At 31.0% G+C, this 20,142-nt stretch overlaps 1 protein-coding gene across 7 annotated transcripts in view; it reads right to left on the reverse strand.

Moving 5' to 3' along the window:
* The window catches only part of Triqk (triple QxxK/R motif containing), an 80,981-nt gene that overhangs the window by 28,240 nt on the left and 32,599 nt on the right, over positions 1–20,142 (reverse strand). For 5 of the 7 annotated variants that reach the window (XM_046464901.2, XM_046464899.2, XM_058585611.1 and 2 more), the window contains one exon: positions 8,686–8,767. In XM_046464901.2, coding sequence (XP_046320857.1) covers positions 8,686–8,746 — 61 coding nt within the window. In that variant the 5' untranslated portion in view covers positions 8,747–8,767. The remainder of the gene's footprint in view (positions 1–8,685; positions 8,768–20,142) is intronic. The other 2 variants (XM_046464900.2, XM_046464898.2) reach the window with 1 other exon arrangement.

Raw genomic sequence — 20,142 nt, forward strand, 5'->3', positions numbered from 1 at the left:
ATCAAATTAACAAAAGGAAAATTATTATGAAATTAGAAACAATAAAAAATGGTTTCAGTGGATTGTCACCAGAATAGTATACCTTTATTTGTAGCCATGCATACAAAATTATTCCAATGTTCCAAAAAAGAATAAAAGGGAGATATTATCTCTAAACATAAAATTTGCAAAAAGCATTTTTTTTCAATATTATTAGAGATATCTGTACTTCAGAGAGTAAACTGGTAAATTAATCCTGAGAATGAAAATCTCTTGCAAACTTTTTATTTTAATGACATAAAGTTAATTTAAACAAATGATAATTTTTTTAATATTTATACAGAAAATCTGGATATCAATCATACGTTACAAGGGCCACACCATCATTTAACACAGTACAACGAAACAAACACTAGCCATTGTGATACTAGGAAGTTAATCCAACAAGTTGCTAATAGCTATACTTCCCCAAAAAGTCACAGTAAAATGCTAACCAACAAGCAGCAAATTATACATGGAGGGTATGAGAAATAGAAAGTCCATTTTCAGACTACAGTATTTAAATGTAAAATTGGGATTTAAGAAAGGCACTCCGAGGAGAAATACAGCAGAATGGAAAGGTACACAACAATACCATACCCTATGGATGTGGCAGATCCAAAGTTCATGTACCTGAACAGCCCCTCAACAAATGAGGCATTGAAATAGAATGTCTTAACCAATACACATAGAAATCTCTCAGTAAAGAAATATAAACTTAGGTAAAGAAGTAAGAACTGCCTACATATCAAAATTCATGAACCCTCGAGAAAGCTTTCCCACCACAGGAGAACAAAGAGAGGTAGAAACAACTAAAGGTATATTTCTTTAAATAACTCAATAGAAGTCAGTAATACTAAAGTAACTTTTGGGAAGACTGTACACCCCATAGTACTCAGCCATTGAGGAACTAGGGGAGTGACCTGATACTCCAGTGGATAAAATGCTGGTTATACCCAATCTGTGTGTGCTTGCTTGCCAGACATTATTTAGTAGCATACCCTTCTGCAGAAGTAAAGTTTGCTTTCCCAAACTACTTCTGAGTAAGTATGTGTGATTCCTTGTGGCATCCTCATATTTATTTTTTGTTTGTTTTTCTTTTTCTTTTCTTTTCTTTTTTTTAGTTGTAGTTGGACACAATAACTTTATTTTATTTATTTATTTTTATGTGATGCTGAGGATCGAACCCAGAGCGCTAGGTGAGCACTCTACAACTGAGCCACAACCCTGCCCCTCACCCACGCTGGCATCCTGATATTTCTAATAAGGGAAAAGGTAGTTAAATAAAAGATAATCTAAAGCACATCAAAATTTAGTTTGTACTTAGCAAACAAGAAAAAAATCAAGAACTACTATATACAAGGTACTCTTGGGGATATAAGGAAGTAAAATCAAAGAAAAACAATGGGATAACAAAAAACTGGTTTTAAAAAGATACATAAAACATTTCAGTAAGTTTATCATTTCAAGAGATACGATAGAACAATCAAGACTAATACAAACACTAGATTAAAACAGGTAAATAGAATTGTAATTATCTGAGATTAGGGAAGTTGCTTTATTGATATTTAAGCAAATATTTATTAAAAGCCTTCCATGTAAATCACTAGAGTGAAGAAAAAAATTAGGATCTTCTGACATCAGGAATATTTAAATTTCATAGCTACAAATAAAAAAGACATGAAAAATAGGAAAGAAAAACTAAATTTAAGAGTTTAAAACTTGATACACTTTATATTAGTCAAATATACCAGAAAAAACTAAGGTAACAAAAAATGGAAGAAAAAAATGAAAGAAAAACTTTAAAAATTTAAAGAATAAAAATGACCAAAATTTTCAAGATAGAAGGTTGGAATAAAGATTAGCAAGGAAAAGTCACCAGAAATAGGAAATATAAAATAAAATTGGATAAATGTAGATTTTTTAATTCACAATAAATGTAATTGGATTAAAACTGCTTAAAAAGAATTTTAGGCTATACCAAAAGCATGTAAACATTAAAGTAAAGATGAAAATAAGAGGATAAAAACATCAAAATACTAAAGAAATGTGATTTATCAATATTAATATAAAACAAAAAGAACTCTAAGAAAAACTTTATGAGAACTTTATAAATATAGAGGTCATAATAATAGGAAAGGGGGAAATACAATAAATATATATCAATTTGAGAATGCTAAGCAATAATCACCTAGCTTCAAAATATATAAAGCAGAAATTAATAAAAAAGAAATACAACAATTAAAAGCTTCATAGTTTTAGGATATTATAATTCTCTTTCTTGTAAAAATTACAGCTGGAGTATACAACAAGTACAAAAGAAAATACAACACCATAATTAACATAAGTATTAATGCATCCAAATATTAGAAAATACCTATGCCTTTCAAGCACAAAGGAAATTTTAATAAATTGACTACATGATAACTCAAAGAGAAAATCTTAATATAAAAAAAAGATATCATACAGAAAATACTCTGAACAAGAAACAAGGTTAAAAATTAGTCTGAGAAGACAAATGTGAAGAATTTTTGTATATAATTGAAGTTAAGTTGTTATCAGTTTAGACTACACCATTATGTGTAGCGCTAGCCTCATGGTAACCACAAGGAAAAAAAAATATGATAGATGAGAAAAAGATAAAGACTTAAGTATTTCACTATAAAAATAATTAAATTGCAAAGAAATATAGCAAGAGAGGGAAAGAGCAACAAAAGAAACACAAAACACATGGAGACAACAAAATGTCAGTAGTTCCTTCTCTACAGATATTTACTTTAAATGTACATGGATTGAACTCACCAATCAAAAGATTGAATGGCAAAATGGATTTTTAAAAAAGGATTCTATTACCTATTGTCAATAAGAGACTCATTTTAGATTTAATGACATACATAGGCTAAAAATGAAGACATGAAAAAAGGACAGTATATGCAGTAATTACAAAATAAAAATGGGCAGGGGTAGCTATACTTGATAAAAATAAACTAATGTAAGAAATAAAGAAGGGCATTACATAATGATAAATGAGTCAATTCATCAAGAAGATGCAATAATTAAAAATGTATATAGGTGTGCTTCCATTTTCACAGGAATTGCAAGAATTCAATGCCAAAATCCATGGATGCTCAAGTCCCTTTTATAAAATGGTGTAGTATTTGCACATAACTTATACATGTTTTCCCTTATACTTTAAATCTTCTTTAGATTACCTATAATAACTAATATGAAGAAATGCTATGTAAATAGATGTTATGCTGTATTATACTATTCAGGGATATTGACAAGCAAAATGACTGTACATGCTCATTACAGATGCAGTTTGTTTTTCCAAACATTTTTTATCTGTACTCAGTTGAATCCATGTATATGGAACCTATGATATGAATGACCTACTACATATGCACCCAACATCACAGCATATATGGTACTGAAGAGGGAAGTATAAACAATACAATATTAGCAGGAGACTTCATTAATTGATAGATCATCCATACAGAAATAAAGAAGGAAACAAATAAAAATCCTATAGAAAAAAAAATATATATATGTATATATATACATATATGTGTGTGTGTGTGTATATATATATATATATATATATATATATATATATATATATGACATTCCACCCAATAGCAAAAGTACACATTCTAGGATACAAAACAAGTTTCAACAAATTTAAGAAGAGTGAAAACACTCAAAATATCTTTTTTTTTTGGCCACAATGGAATGAAATTAGACATCAATAAGAAAAGCAAAATGATGGGAAGAAGGGTGGAGAGAAAGGGAAGTGGCAAGGGATTAGCAAGGATGGTGGAATGTGATGGACATCATTATCCAAAGTTCATGTATGAAGACACAAATTGGGTGTCAACCTACTTTATATACAGAGATCTGAAAAATTGTGGTAATATGTGTAATAAGAACTGTAATGCAAAAAAACCACAAAGTACATGTATAAAAACATGAATTGGCGTGAACATACTTTATATACAAAAAAATTATACTCTATGTGTGTAATAAGAATTGTAATGCATTCTGCTGTCATGTATTTAAAAAAATAAAATCAATTAAATAAAAAAAAGAAAAAAGGGAAAATTCACAAATGTATAAAACTAAACATCCATTGAGTCAAAGAAAACTCAAAAGGGAAATAAGTAAAAATTTTAGACAAATGGAAATGAAAACACAATATACTAAAATGTATTGGCTCTAGAAAAAGTAGTTGAAATAGTTTGAATGAGAATTCCAAAACTCACGTGGAAATGTAATCCCTAAATTCACATTGATGATATTTGAAGGTGGAACAAAAGGGAGGTAATTGTGATTACATAGGATCATCAGGGTATACCCACATAATGGAATCTGTGACTTTATAAGAAGAGGAAGAGAGACTGAGCTGACCATTTTTTCTTTGTCTTGCCATGTGGTACTTTTTTTCTATGTCTTGTGGAGCATGAAGGCTGCCATAAGATGTGGACACTATCCTCTGGGCTTTTCAGCTTTCTGAACAATGAGCTAAAAATTCTCTCTCATTTATGTATCACCAGGTCTCAGATAGATTTTATACAAATAGAAAACAAACTGAGACAGTAGTACTAACAGACATATATAGTAATGAACAACATATTAAAAGAAAAGAAATATCCCAAGTATATATCCTAACTTTACATCTCAGGAAATTAGAAAAAAGAGTAAACTAAGTACAAAGTTAGCAGAAAAAAATAAAATAATAAAAATTAGAGAAAAATAAATGGAATAGAGAGAAGAAATGCAATAGGAAAAATTAACAAAGGGGTTGGAGTTGTGATTTCCAATCGAGTGCTTGCCTTGCACATGTGAGGCACTAAGTTCAATCCTCAGCACCACATTAAAAAAAAAAAACGAACAAAATAAAGTTATTGTGTCTACAAGTAACAAAATATTTTAAAAAATTAACAAAATGAAGAGTTTTTTAGAAAGGTAAAATTGACAAACCCTTATCAGGACTAAGAAAAAAGAAAAAGGATTCAAATAAATACAAACATAAATGAAAGAGCATACAATATAGGTGAAGCCATGGAAATGAAAAAGATCATAATGGACTATAATGAAGAATTACATGCCAACAATTGAATAACTGGAAGAAACAGTACATTTCTAAAAACATGGGCATATTTCTAGAAATTTAACAAGGATACAATTAAAAATAAATAGAAAGCCTATACATAGAAATAACAAATAAGGAGACTGAATCAGTAACCAGAAATAAAGAAAGTCCCCATACCAGAGGCCTTTATAGGCAGATTCTACCAAACATTTAAAAAAGAATAATGCCAATCCTTCTTAAATTTTTCCAAAAAATATAAGAGAGAACACTTCCAGATTAATTTTATGAAGCCAACAACCTAAGCCAGACAAAGGAAAAAAATGAAAATAAAATATAAAAAAAATATATAAAAAACCACTAGCCAACATTTCCAATGAACACAGTTCCAAAATCCTCAATAAAAGTAAATTTCAATATCAATTAAGAAGATCATTCACAATGACCAAAAATGTATCCCTGCATTGCAAGGATAGTTCAACATATGCCGCAGCTGTCAACATGATACAGTATACTAACAGAATGAAGGATAGAAATCACAGGATAATTTCAACAGATGCAGTATTTGATGGAATTTGGCAACCTCTCATGATAAAAATTCTCCACAAATTATATATAGAAAAAATGTATCTCAACACAATAAAGGCCATATATGACAAACCAATAGTCAACATCATATTCAATGATGAAAAAACTGAAACTTTTCCTCTAACATCTTAAACAAAGCCAGGATGCCCACTCTTACCACTTCCATTCAACACATTATTATCTAGAGCAATTAGGCAAGGCAAAGAAATCAAAGGCATTCAAATTGGAAACAGTAAAAATGTCTCTGCAAGTAGTATGATCTTTTATATGGAACCCCTGAAGACTCTACAAAAACACTGTTAGAACTGGTAAATGAATTCAGCAAAGTGGCAGGACATAAACTCAACATAAATAAAATTAGTTGAAGTTGCATTTCTATACATTGACAATGAACTTTCTGGAACAGAAATTTAGGAAACAATCTCATTTTAATAGCATCAAAAAGAAGAAAATACACAGCAGCAACAGACTTGTATACTGAAAAAATCATAAAAGAGTGATGAAAGAAATTAGAGCAGGTGCAATTAAAGGAAAGATACTTCATGTTCTGGGATTGCAAGAATTAATACTGTTGACATGTCCATGCTACCTATAGATTGAATGCAATATCCATCAAAACTTCAATGTTATTTCTTACAGAAATAGGAAAAAAACAATTCTGAAATTCATATACAACCAATAAAGATTGTGAATAGCCAAAGCAATTTTGAGCAAGAAGAAAGCTGGAGACATCACACTTCCTGATTCCAAACATCAATTATAAAGCCACTGTAATCAGAACAGTATGACACTAACATAAAATCAGATATATAGATCAATTGAACAGTTTTATATAAGTATGGACCAGTGATCTTTGGCAAGAGTGCCAAGACTGACCAACGGGGGGAAAAAATAGTCTATTCAATAAGTGATGCTGCTTAAATGAAATATCAACTTACAAAATAAAGAAGCTAGTTTCTAATCTTACACCACACACAAAACCAAGTCAAACAGATTAAATACTGAAAGTGCAAACTGAGTTAAAAATAGATAAGCAAAACTACTTTAAACTTAAAAGTTTCTGTGGAGGATAGAAAACAATGAACACAATGAAAAAGCAACCTATGGCATGATAGAAAAAATATGTGAAAAGCCTATATTTGAGAAAGAGTTAATGCAAAATAGGTAAGTAACCCACACAACCCAATAGTGAAAAAACCTGACTTAAAAATGGGCAAAGAATCAGAACAGACCTTTTTCTAAAGACAGGAAAATGGCCAACAGGTTCATGAAAATGTACTCAATTACCCTCATTATCAGGGGAAATAAAAATAAAACAAAAGTGAGGTACAGTCTTACTCCTATTAAGATGGATATAATAAAAAAGTATTTTAAAAACTGAAGGTAACATTGATAGTGACAATATGGAGAACAGCAAATACTGTACCATTGGTGGGACCATTATAGTGATTCCTCAAAAAATTAAAAGTAAAACCAATTCCTCTTCTAACTATATACTCAAAAGAAAGGAAATCAGCACTTTGTTGAGATATTTCCTCTTCCATGTTCAATGCAGCATTATTAACAATAGCTAAGATACGGAAACAACCTCAGTGTCTGTTGACAGATTGCAAGATAGAAATTGTGGTGTGTGTGTGTGTGTGTGTGTATGTATATATATATATACATACACACACACACACACACATACACACATACACACACACATAAACATACATACATAAAATGAAATGTCATTCAGCCTTAAAAAAATGATCTCTTGCCACTTGCAACAACATGGATAAACCCAAAAGGCATTATGGTAAGTGAAATAAGTCAGACACAGAAATAAAAATGCTTCATGATATCTTGTATTTGGAATCCTGAAAGGAAAACAAAAGGCAAATACATAGAGAAAGAGGGGTGCTTACTAGAGGTAAGGGAGGGGGCAATGGGTACACATAGGTCAAAGGGTACAAAGTTATAATCACATATGATGAATAAATCTAGGGATTTAATGTACAACAGGGGGACCATAATTAATAAGGTATATAACCGAAAATTGCTAAGAGTAGACTTTTGGTGCTCTGAGGACACACAAAAAAGATAACTATGTAAAATGATGACTTTTAATTGGATTGATTATAGTAATTATTGTTATCTATGTGTATATCTATGTATGTGTATATATTTATGTAAGTGTGTGTATATATACACATATGTGTGTGCGTATATATAAGTGTGTATATATATATTATATATATACATATAATATATATATATATATATATAAATATATATATATATATATATATATATATATCACTTTTCTAAACCTGTATATTGTTGGAAACAATACAAAAAATTCTTAATTGGCTGCATGTATGCCAGATTATTATTCTACTTTTTCTGCATGTCTTTTGTTTTGCAGATTTTGTTTTAAATTTTTCAAAAATTTATGGCATGTACATTTGTGCCATATTTATGAACTAAATATATACCCTATGTTTTGGTATCAATTCTTTTTAATTATTTTCTGACTTCTCCTGGAAATTCTTTATTTATTCTTCAGTTACTAAAAGACATATTTTTATTAACGTATTACATTTTTATTTCCAAAAGAATGAGAGTTAGCAGGGATGAAAGGATACACAAAAGGAGTGCACCGTGAGTGGGGAGGAAAAGTTAAATTTTTTCTTCTGATTTCCAATTTTCTACACTTTCCTAGAGGAATATGTTGAATATTGCTTCTTTAAAATTGGAGGGTCTTTCCTTGAGATCTAGTATGTAAGTAATATTGTATAAACACTCATATATCACAAGTACATAAAGTATGTATTTTTATGGCAAGCTTGGCTAAATATAGTTTTTGTTCCTAAAATCTCTAAGTTCTTCTTTGTACATTTCTATGTATCATATGTATTACAAAAAATATGTCTTAATATCATGCATAATTGCTTTTCTCTTTATCTTAACTCACAGGAGTATATCAAAGGGAATTCACTGCTTACCAATTTGCTTTCTGTACTGATCAACAGGAAGTTTTATAGTGGAAGCATCTTTTCTACCCATCTTTGATCTCCAAAATGCCTGCTGAAAAGAAAGAAAACAATTATAATGAAATCCTTAAAAAGACTATCTACAAACTTCAGGAATAATTTATTCCTTAAAATTCATCTTTAAAGCAATGGGTAAAAATGCCTTTGACATATTCCCATTAGATATCCATAAAGAACACAAAATTCTTTCAAATAAATTATCAAGGATACAATTGCTGGTAATTAAATTTTCCAATCATTTGTTCTTGGAAACATTTATTTTATCAAGAAATATCAATGCTCAATTAAACCACACTGTTAGATAATATTATCTGTAAATGTGAAAATCACATAGTATTTATTCAAATGGGCTGGGGCTACATTCTTGCTCTTGGTCACATGTTTTGTACCAATTATCTATTGCATTGCACAATATAAGAAGGCAAAAGTTTGAATTTCAGGAAGTTTGTATTCTGTTTGTAGACAAAATGGATAACTTAGGTTCTAGTGGTGTCCATCTTACTATAAACAATAAGGATACTACCATTTACTTATATTTTGCATACTATATGTACTGTTTCATTAATCCTCAATATTATCTTTCAAATCCTACTATTTCTATTTAATTTAAATATTTCAATAAAGATTATAATCTGCCACCAAATGTGTGTTCCACTTTCTTGCTTGCACAATTAGACAATATTTCCTAGCCTAAATTCAAGTATAAAATTGAGTTTTTCCTAAAGAAATTTGAATGGAAATGACATGCATCACTTTCAAACTTTAGCATGAAAATCTCTCAAGCATAATCCTGCATCCTTTTTCCCCTTCTAATAGGCTCAAGTGGAAATGAACTCCAGATATCTCCAAGCTACATTTGTAGAAACAGAAATTTGGTCAGACTGCGTGGGAATGGAGAAGAGTATTCTCATGAACTTCTCGAACTTCACTTGTAATAGTAGTAAGCTTTTTACTGCTATGATCAAAATAACTGACAAAAACAACTTAGAGTAAGAAAATTTACTTGGGCTCATAGTTTCAAAGGTTCAGTTCATAGTCAGTTGATTCCATTGCTCTGGGCCTGAGATAAGGCTGATCATCATGGTGGAAGGGGATGGTGGAGACATAGCAGCTGGGAAGCAGAGAGAATGCAAAGAGCCAGGGACAAAATATAATCCCCAAGGGCACACCCCCTCCCACCTACTTCTTCCAGCCATATCATAACTGCCTACAGTGACCACCCAGAAATAAATTCAAATTATTAACACATCAAATGTATTAACCCACTGGTTGGGTTACAGCTCTTATTAATCTAATCAATTTAATTTGATCATCCCTGCATTGCCATATGAACTTTTCTGGGGTCATCTCACATCCAAATCATAATACCACCCTATTATCCCACTTATGAGAAAGGAACAGAATTCAATTGTAATTGAGTTCTTATACATCTGTGGGTTTTATGCATTAGAGATATAAGTTTTGCTAAAATAATACCAACATTGGTGCAAGAGAAGTTGTTCCTCACTGCTTTTAGTTAAGGTGCTATAGGAGAAGATAAAGTAAGGCAAGAACTGCTCAGCTCACAAACAAAAATATTAAGAAATAGAAAGTCTAGTAAATTAGGTACTAATGAGATGGTAATGCTAATTGCTAAAAACAAATCAGCAAGAAATAAAACTGAAAAAGACTTTGAAAAACAAAAAACATATTAAAATTTCTCAGCTCAAAACAGAAAGAGAAGGGGTGACGGACAGACAGAAACAAAGTTAAGATTAAGGATGTTACTGTCTAAACTGGGCCTATTACTTAAAATTACTTCCAAGTAGACTTCTTGGGTAAAAACAGAGAATCACAGGATAGAAACAAAGCATAGAAACAAAGCATAGGTTGAGAATTATATGTATGAAAGAAATTAACATACAATTATTGGTACAAGGAGCTCACTAGAAATGGTAAGAAGCTTTGCAATATTTGAGGGAACTACATTTACCAAGAAGGCAAAAACTTCATTTAAAAGGTCTGAAAGTGAAAACCAATGCTTAGGTCTCTATATTTAAAACAACAGAGAGCAGCCTTAAGGAAGGTAAACTCTGCTGAGTTTGTACTATCAAATTTATATGTGATCAAGAAGAAAGAACATTCCAGAAGGCAGAATTATAAAGAAAAAAAAATGAAGGAGTTCCTCTGAAAGGATCATAATTGGGATCTAAGCAAGAATCTTCTTTTGGTGAGGCTGGAAAAGGGTGGGTAAATTTTATGGTCTATAAACCTCAAGTAACCACATCCCAACTTGAGAAGACTGTGTATTACTAGCTTTAGATTCTTGGTTTTGAACTGGATGCAGTAAGTTATAAACTCTATCAAGTTTTCTCTTACTGAGGAGGCAGGGAAAAGGACGTACATGGCTATTTTAAGGCCAGAAAGGTCAAAATAGTAAAAATTTTTGGTTGCTCACAAAAATCCTGCTTTTCTTTTTTTCCCCAGGCATATTTGGCTACACTTGCCAGCTTCCTCTCACTAGTTGCAGGCACATCACTAATTTTAGCCAATAGAATGTGAGTAAATTGCTTCCTACTTCTAGAACTGACATAAATTTTTTTCATGTATACTAATTTATCTGGTTGAGATGAGAATGGATTAAGAAATGATATAATGAGGATGGAGACTCTGTGACAGCCTGGATTTGGAATGAGTGCATGGAGGAAAGCTCTCCAACCAACTTATTTTTCACTTTCATACTTCTGTGAGAACAAGAAATAAACTTGCAGCATTTGAGCCACTATACATTTCTTACATCTACTTGTTAAAGCAGTTGGTATTACTTCAACTAAAACAAACAGGTAGAGATCTCTCCATATAAATGGATGCAATTATCAAACTGCAAATATTTTAATAAGCATTATTAAGGTTCTAAAACACCAAGTGCATTTGAAATCTGTTCAGATCAAACTGCATTTTATGTGTGTGTGTCTGTGTGTATGTATTTATATCCTCACAGAGATAGCTAAAATGATCCCATATAACACAGTAAAAGGCATCTCTAATAATTTCTATTTGCATGTAAGAAAATTATTAAGTTCACTTAAATCCTATCTTTCTAATCATAATAATATTGAGATTTATAGTATTAAAGCAATATCTGGGAATATAAATATATTAAAAAATGACAGTCAAAAAATTAAGACTTCCACTCTAATAAACCATTTAATTTTTCATGTAAGATAACACATTTCTTAAATTTTATAAATGAAACCAAGGTATCTCTAATCCTATAGTTACTTGTTATAATTCAAAACATTCAAAATAATTGTCAAGACAAGCATCATAAATAATGTTGATAGATATATTATAATTTATTCATATAGAAAATCCATTTGCATAGTGATTTTGCATTTATTAATTGTGAGTTGTTATTTTTATCTTAATTGTGTGAGGCTAGAAAAGATATCACTCAATTTATGAGAGAAGTTAATTTATACAAATGAATACACAAGATAATATCCCTTTTTCAGTATAGTTTTGTTTTTTTATCCTTAAGGAATATGTGTAAAAAGAAAAAAAAAAAGAAAAGAAAATCAGGTTACTAAAGCTATCCGCCAAAATGGCTACTCTGAATTTCCTTCCTGATCATTTAAACCAACATCCCAGGAAGAGTTAACAATTTAGTGGCCAGTATTTTATTCATTCATTGCCTGTAGTAAATAAAAAGTAAGGGGTCAATTGAGAATATCTTTTCACTAAAGGAAACTGAATTTCACTATTTTGTAAATGTGCTCTGTATGACAAAAATAGCAAAGTATTTAAATTTTTATCAGGACCTGGGCTCTATAAACAGTCACATTTTATAGGTATAATAATCTCTGAATATAAAAACTTTAAAACAATTTCCACCAAGTAAATATATTATCAATTGATTTTCAATTTTTATTCTTAATTATTTAAAGATTGTTAGTAATCAAAATTTCAAAACTTTTAACTTTACTATTGTTTCTGAAATTATATCCAATTATTTATATAAGCAAAAATCATTTCACCAAATGGTAAAATAAAAAAACATCTATAGAATGCACACTTTAAAAAAACTTGCATTTAATTAGTTGTAACAAACACAAGAAAGCGAAAAATATTTTACTTTACTAATAAACACATTGAGGCTATTTTAAATTACCTCAATAAAGAGATACCCATTCATCTGTATGGATCAAACTGTCAATGCCTCATATATCTAGAACCTCTAAAATGTCCTGACTTTTCTTTGTTCTTCAAAGTCTTGCAGTAATCATCATTCATTTCTATTGCTTTGATGGTTAGATAGAAAACTCCCAAGAAATCCAGGGAGACATTAGCACATACAGCCGCAATTTCTAATAAGACAGCTATTTGCATACAAGATCAGCCACAATTTAAAATGTGTTGTGATAGATGCGGAAAGGGAATAACAGATTTATATTAGCATGTACAATACCAAGATTGTTTTCACAATTTAATTCCTTAGAGATTATGTCTCATCACTTCCTTTTATAAAGAACACTACATTCCCTGAGGAGATAACTTGCTCTGAGACCCAGCTAAACTAAAATATGGATTAATAAGATAGTATTTATTATTTATGAATTTTGCTGTAGGAATGATTTCAGATTAAATCATCAGAGAAGTTTTTAACATTCTTGAAATTTGATAACACATACTTAAGGAAGAAAGAATGCTAATTTTATTTAATACCTAAATTGCATATTAAAATAATTCATCATTAATTTTTTCATTAATTAAAACTTTACACTCTAGAACTTTTAAGATTTAAGATATCTTTGTTTTTAATATGCTTTCTTAACCTGAATTTAACATAACAATTTTGCCACATGTAATTTTAAGCAAAATATGTGACCTCTTAAAACAAATGTAGTATTATATTCAATCACATTCCATCCAAGTCATTTTATTGCTCATTTATACCTTTTTTATGAAATCCAGAAAGAACAAGTAAAGAAATAAGAAACCCAAAGCCTTCACACATGTCTCTGCTTCCAGAAAAAGCATTAAATCCAGACTGTGACATTTAAATATATATCAAAACACAGGTTATTAAAAGATTCAACCCATGACCATGGAAAAAATAATTATCTCAGTTTTTAAAGCTAAGAGAAGAACCCTTACCTAAGAAAATCCTCAGTTTAAGCATGAAGTTATAATTATGTAGAAATATTTTATATGGCTGGATCAAAATTGAGAACCAATCATGAAAATATAACCACATGCTAGCTGCTAGGACATAGTGTTAAACAAAGAAGATATTTATTCCTGATCGAATGACCCTGTTTCCAAAGTATTTAAAATTGAAAATTGTTCATGTAATTAACTTATTGGAGTCATGCAAATGATGACATATTTCTTAAAGAAAAAAAAAATACCTAACATAAAGATCCATTAATGATCTGAGTTTGTCATTTGTTCCCTACTTATATTCCATACACTATCAATTTCAGCTTTTAGTTCCATGAAGAATATCATGAACATTTTCATGAATTTACTCAGGCTCTGTATTCTGCTTTAAATGTCCTTTCAATACATCACCACTAGTGGAAACTATATTTTAATAATGCACACCAGTATCATCTCCAATGAGTAATCACTTATACCTAGCCTGAGAGGCATCATACATGATTTAGGTCTCTAGAGATTTAAAGAAAAAAAAAAAGATTTGAAATACTATCCGAATGTGAAATAGACAATGTATGTTATTATAAACATAAAAATTAACATTACATTAAATAATGTTAGTTATCTCACTCCATTATTGGTTGCATTTATTAATATTACTACTAATTGTCAACATTTTAATAAGTAAATAAATATAATAACCATCCCTAGGTATCCATGGAAGATTTATTCTAGGACCTCTCAGAAATTCAAATCCCCAGAAACTTTTATAAAATGGCAAACCCTTTTATAAAATGGCATAGTTTTTACATATAGCCTATGTATATCCTCCCATGTACTCTAAATCATCTGTAGATTACTTATAAGCCTTTAAACAATCAAAATTTAATGCCAATTGTTATAATTTCATGTTAAGAGAATAATGACAAGAAAAAATCCTATATATTTTCAGTAAAAAAACAATTTCTTTTTTTCAAATATTTTCAGTTTGTATTTGAGGCTATAGAATTGAAAACCTTGGGTATGAAACCCTTATATACAGAAGGTTGATTGTATTGGGACAAGTCATTATTATGAGAAACAAAATTTTGTATAAAACTAGAGAGCTAACAGTCTTTCATAACTTTTCAAGATCAAATGACCTTTATTTTATATCAGTTTTATTATCAGCTTACTATAATTTTGCCAAATTAATTTCATTTGTAGCAGCACAAGAAATTACCTAAAATTTTGAATGTGAAAAGATTACTTCCAAACCCCTAATAACTTGCCAACATTAATATAAATGTTCATAAAAGTAACTATAGAATAGTTAACTGTGTCAATCCCAAAAGTTATGCTCCAGGAAAAGAATCCTAATTGCTGGGTTTCAGCCTTCAATCTATGGAATTAAAATTAATGCAGTATTAAAATATAGTTCTAGAATTACTGTATTTTCTTAAGAAAAACAAAATAAGCAAAACAAAAAACAAAGTAACTCAATCCCTATTGCACACCATACACAGTTCAAGATAATCATGACCTAAACAGAAGACCTAAAAAAATAAAATAAATATTAGGGATAAAGTAGAGATAATTTATAAGACCTGAGAGAGGCAAATATTTCTTAGTTATAATACAAATAGCAAGAAACATAGAATAAAATGTGTTACATCAAAATTAATTTTTGTGCATAAAACATACTAGAAAAATATAAATAAGGCAAGTAATAGATAGGAAGTATTCATAATACCTCTATCTGACAAATGAATTTGCATTCAGAATGTCTGAGGAATACTCAATAATATTTAGAGATACAGACCAATTTTAAAAAAGGGAGTAATAGGTTTGAATAGTAACTTCACCAAAGATGATATATGAATGACAAGTGCATTAAAAAGTTAACAGCATTGGTAATCAGCAAAATGCCAATTAAAATTGGAACTGAGGTACCACTGCACACCTCCTAGAATGGTTTAAATGTGCTGAGTGAAAGAAGCAAAGGTTTCTTTGGACCCAAATTAAATAGGCACTTATAAGTTTTATTTGTCCTTGTAGCATCACTTGACCAGGCTGATCTCCTCTAAGTAGAAAGGAACTAGGATTGAGGAAGATTTTGCTCTTTTTGTTGTTATGCTTTGTTTTTACTCTTGAGGCTCATTTCTAAATAAAGATGGAAATTTGAGTTGGTTTAAATGATAACTAAAAGGAACAAGTAGAAAATTAAGGGATAAGGGAGAAAAAAATAAAACTGGACCAAAAGTAAAAAAAAAAAAAATGATTGAGAATTCCAAGTAGATAGGAAGGGGTAGAATCTAGTACATATTTGATTGGATAATCATATTACACTACCTTTCACTTTAAGAGGAAAAAGAGAAACAATGGTTGAAATACATAAACACACACACACACACACACACACACACACAAACACACACGCAAAAAAAAAAAAGTGGTTTAAAGTTTGGTAGCCAAAAGGAGAGAGTTTTGGTAGCTCTGCTATTATTATGAATTAGGAGGAAAGATTATCTCCTGTGAAAGGGAAGGTAGAAAGTACAGAGATACTGGAATTCATGCTGTGGAGGAATGCAGAGTTGTCTAAAAAGAAAACAGGTTGAAGGAATATACTAAGAGATCAAATGGATTTGGTAACCATTAACCTATTGCAGCACTGGACTACAGGACTATAAATGTATTTCTTTCTGAGTGCTCAGGTGCCCAGTACAGGCACAGGGAAAAGGTAGTCAGATTAAGCAGAGTTTTAGTTTTTCTAAATGGGCACAACATATGGGCAGTAAGGTGAAAAAAAAAAAAAAAGAGTTTAGGCTAGTACAAAAAGTGGGTGAAGTGATGTCCCATAGTGTCTAAAGCTATAGAAGAAAGTGAGGATAGCGGGGGTTTAGATTTAACCAGAAACTTGATTGGTTTTTGATTCTAAGGTTTAGATGATGTTGAACAACCAAACTTGAGAGTAAAAGATAATTAATATTAACAGTAGAAGAATTACAGGTTATTTATTAGGGAAGAACTAAAGTTATTAAATAGTGAGTATGAGGAATTGATATTATTGAGATAGTACTTGTTTTGGATAGAAAAACATGAAAAACTAAGGAACTGAGAGAAAGGATAATGCACATATTATTACACATGTGAACAGGGAAAGCATTGGGATGGTGTCAGAATTTGGGCTTGGGCACACACAAAAAAAATTGTGAACTAAGAAGACTAAGGAGGGATCTGAATGCCCATAGATGGAGAGAGAGAGAGAGAGAGAGAGAGAGAGAGAGAGAGAGAGAGAGAGAGATAACAGTACAGTTAAATGGAATGAACCCCAAAGGAGCTGGGTGTTTCAACTTGCCTTGCTTGTTTGTTTGTTTGTTTTTAAATTCAGAAAAGTAAATGATCTAGAGACAGCAATATAGAAATATGATAACAATCAAACTGTTAACTCACAGGTACGCAGAAATTTAAAGAAAGAATAGTCTCTGTTTTAGAATGCTTCAAGAAAGTGGTGTCTATAAGAAAATCAAGTTTAATCTCACAAAGTAAAACTAATACTCAATGAAGTGCTCAATGACAGAGAGTTCAGGTGGTATATAAAAAAATATGAGGAAAGAGAATAGCAGGAGAGCGGTTCAGGAAAAGAACCACAGTATAATGCAGGGCATAAGCATTCACAGAACAGGAATGTATAGAACCTTGGACTATATTTATCCCAAAACGATACTGAATGTTCTGGTCTCTCAGGAGTCAATTGCGGCCTGGGGAAATACCAGTCAATCTAGGAAGGGTTGGCAAGCTGAAATTCAGCACTGGTATACTTACAAATATCAGTGCAATTCAAGGATGTAAGTCAGCATTTGTAAAAATATGGCCATCATTCCCAGTCTCAGAGATGTCTGGAATGTTCATTAAAATGCATGCTCCTGGGCCCCATCACAGTTCTGAATCAGAATCTCAAGGGCTAAGGCCCATAGATCGCCAATTTTCCTTGGCTTTTAGACTTCCCAGGTGATTATTATGACCATTAAAGATTAAGAACCACTGCTTTTCTTTATAACAAGCTCACAGGTAGTTTTTTGCATGCTGTAATTTGCAAAGTCTTGTTGGAAGCAGATGTGAAGTTTGAGCAGGACCTGTGGGATCCTTTATCCTCTTTGATGCATGGTAAGGTCTGGTTGGGGCAGCATGACTAAACTGTGGTAGTTTTTCATGATTTTCTTTTTAAATTCTTTTTTTATTAAATAAGCTTCTTCTGAATGCAACAGTCATCAAAAAGTTTTGTATGATAACTGAATCAGATTCTATTTAATAAGATTAGAAAGACTGAAAATTTTGAAGATAATTAATAGAACAGGGGAAAAAACTTGCTGAAATCCAAAGGCAAATCCACTAAGGAAGATATGTAGCAAATATAAAGTAGTAATATTTGGTGTTTGACTTTTTCAGAATTTAGAAGCAGCCTTGATGGGGCCATGAGTCAGACGGAAAACTGAGAGACAATAACAGTGCTTTTTAACTATAGTATAATTAATCAAAAGGTCCCAGACCTTACCATTTAGAAATAGTAAGACTGGGGAGGGATCAAGGAGGCAGCATGTTCAACAAGGGGATCAACTCCCTGGCAGCAAGGTAATGTATGTATAGGGTATGTGGTGAGGTTGGGAGTGAGGGAGTGTTAGAAATCTATCTGATAAAATGTTTATAATTGCTATAAGAAAACAATGTGCTTGTTTTTCCCAAAACCTAACAGAATTAGTTGATCCAAACATAATTACATCACAAATTCCTTGGGCCCCACCAAAAAATAACCCACAAATATTTTACTTACTTTCGTTTTAATGCCTTTTTAATGCACAGATTGTTGTGGCATCTGGACACATGACACACTTGAAAACAACACATTAAATTTATACTGCCCAGAATAGACAAAAAGCTGCCTTGTGTGTACCATCAACAACACTCATCACTGGAGGAGGGGGTGCCACATTTGCTGAGTCCATTGGGATTACTTTTTTAATTCTGAACTTTACACAAATATAAAAGGGGTAATTACTTCAAATCTGAGAAGCCACATAAAGGAGAGAATTTCTATTGAGTAATCATTTCCAATACAGGAATATGATTGTTAAAATCACCAAGTGTTTTATTTCAACAAAACAGGAAGTGCACTTTAGTTAATTTCCTGTATATTTGCAAAAGGAGATCAGTTAGTTAAGCTAGGATTGGTATATGAGATACCTATTATGAACTTGTAGGCATCAAATTAAAAGGTCATTAGTCACACAAGTTACATTATTCTCTAAATAAAGGTTATTTTATGAAAATTATTCTTTCAAAAGATTTTCTAAAGGTTACAATTAAATAGTATCAAATTAAAAAATGCAGACTCTGTTTTTATTATTACAAAGTACTGATGAAGACATTAAAAATATAAAAAACAGACTTCTATAGTTCTGGCATACAACCAATAAGGTGGGCAGCTTCACTCAAGAGCCTGATTAGTTAAGAGGAATGAGAAGAAAGAAGAGTATGTTTGGCTTTAGGGATTACACAGTTGAGAAAGGACAGTTTCATATCCATTTTGAATATTAACTAACCTACTTTCAGTCTTCTTTTGCTTATGAGACAAAAAATAACTGAAAACATTATGAATAAAGGTCTCAAACCTCGAGTTTTCAATGTGCATAATCCCTTTAAACTGGGTTATTTTAAGAGAGGTCTAGGAGATCCAGAGTTTCTTTAGCTTTCATATAGATAATATAATCCATACTTCTTCCAACTGGTACCAAAAACTGGTGACTAAAGGATGAAGAAAAGTGATAGATACACTGTAGATGTAAACATCTCAAATGGCAACTACTTTTTAAGTTTCCAATAATTTTTTTCTGAAGATTTATTAGTAAAAATACATTTGTATCTGTATAGCCCAAATGTTAGATGAATATGATTAGGAATTTCTGAAGCATGTGTGTTCAGTGTAGATGAAATGTTCTGATATACTCCAAATATGATAATATGTTAATAAAGTCTACTGAAAATCCTCTGAGTCTGTACAGGTGCCTTGTCAGTCTCAAAGAGTGGGCTTGAATATGCCACATTTCCCAGTGTTATTTGTCCAAATTTATTAAAAAGCTGATTTAGAATTATAAAGGAAGGGAATACGCTTTTGGTTAATGAATAAAAGATATCAATAACTGGCTGCAACACCGACTTATTTATTAGTTCCCCAGATTCACATGATCCTATTAACAGAAGCTTATAACAGGATGGCTATATAATTTATCATCC

The sequence above is a fragment of the Marmota monax genome, unplaced genomic scaffold (assembly GCF_021218885.2).
Source record: "Marmota monax isolate L192 unplaced genomic scaffold, Marmota_monax_Labrador192_F-V1.1 WCK01_AAM20220418_F8-fsc00003, whole genome shotgun sequence".
Classification (NCBI taxonomy): Eukaryota; Metazoa; Chordata; class Mammalia; order Rodentia; family Sciuridae; genus Marmota; species Marmota monax.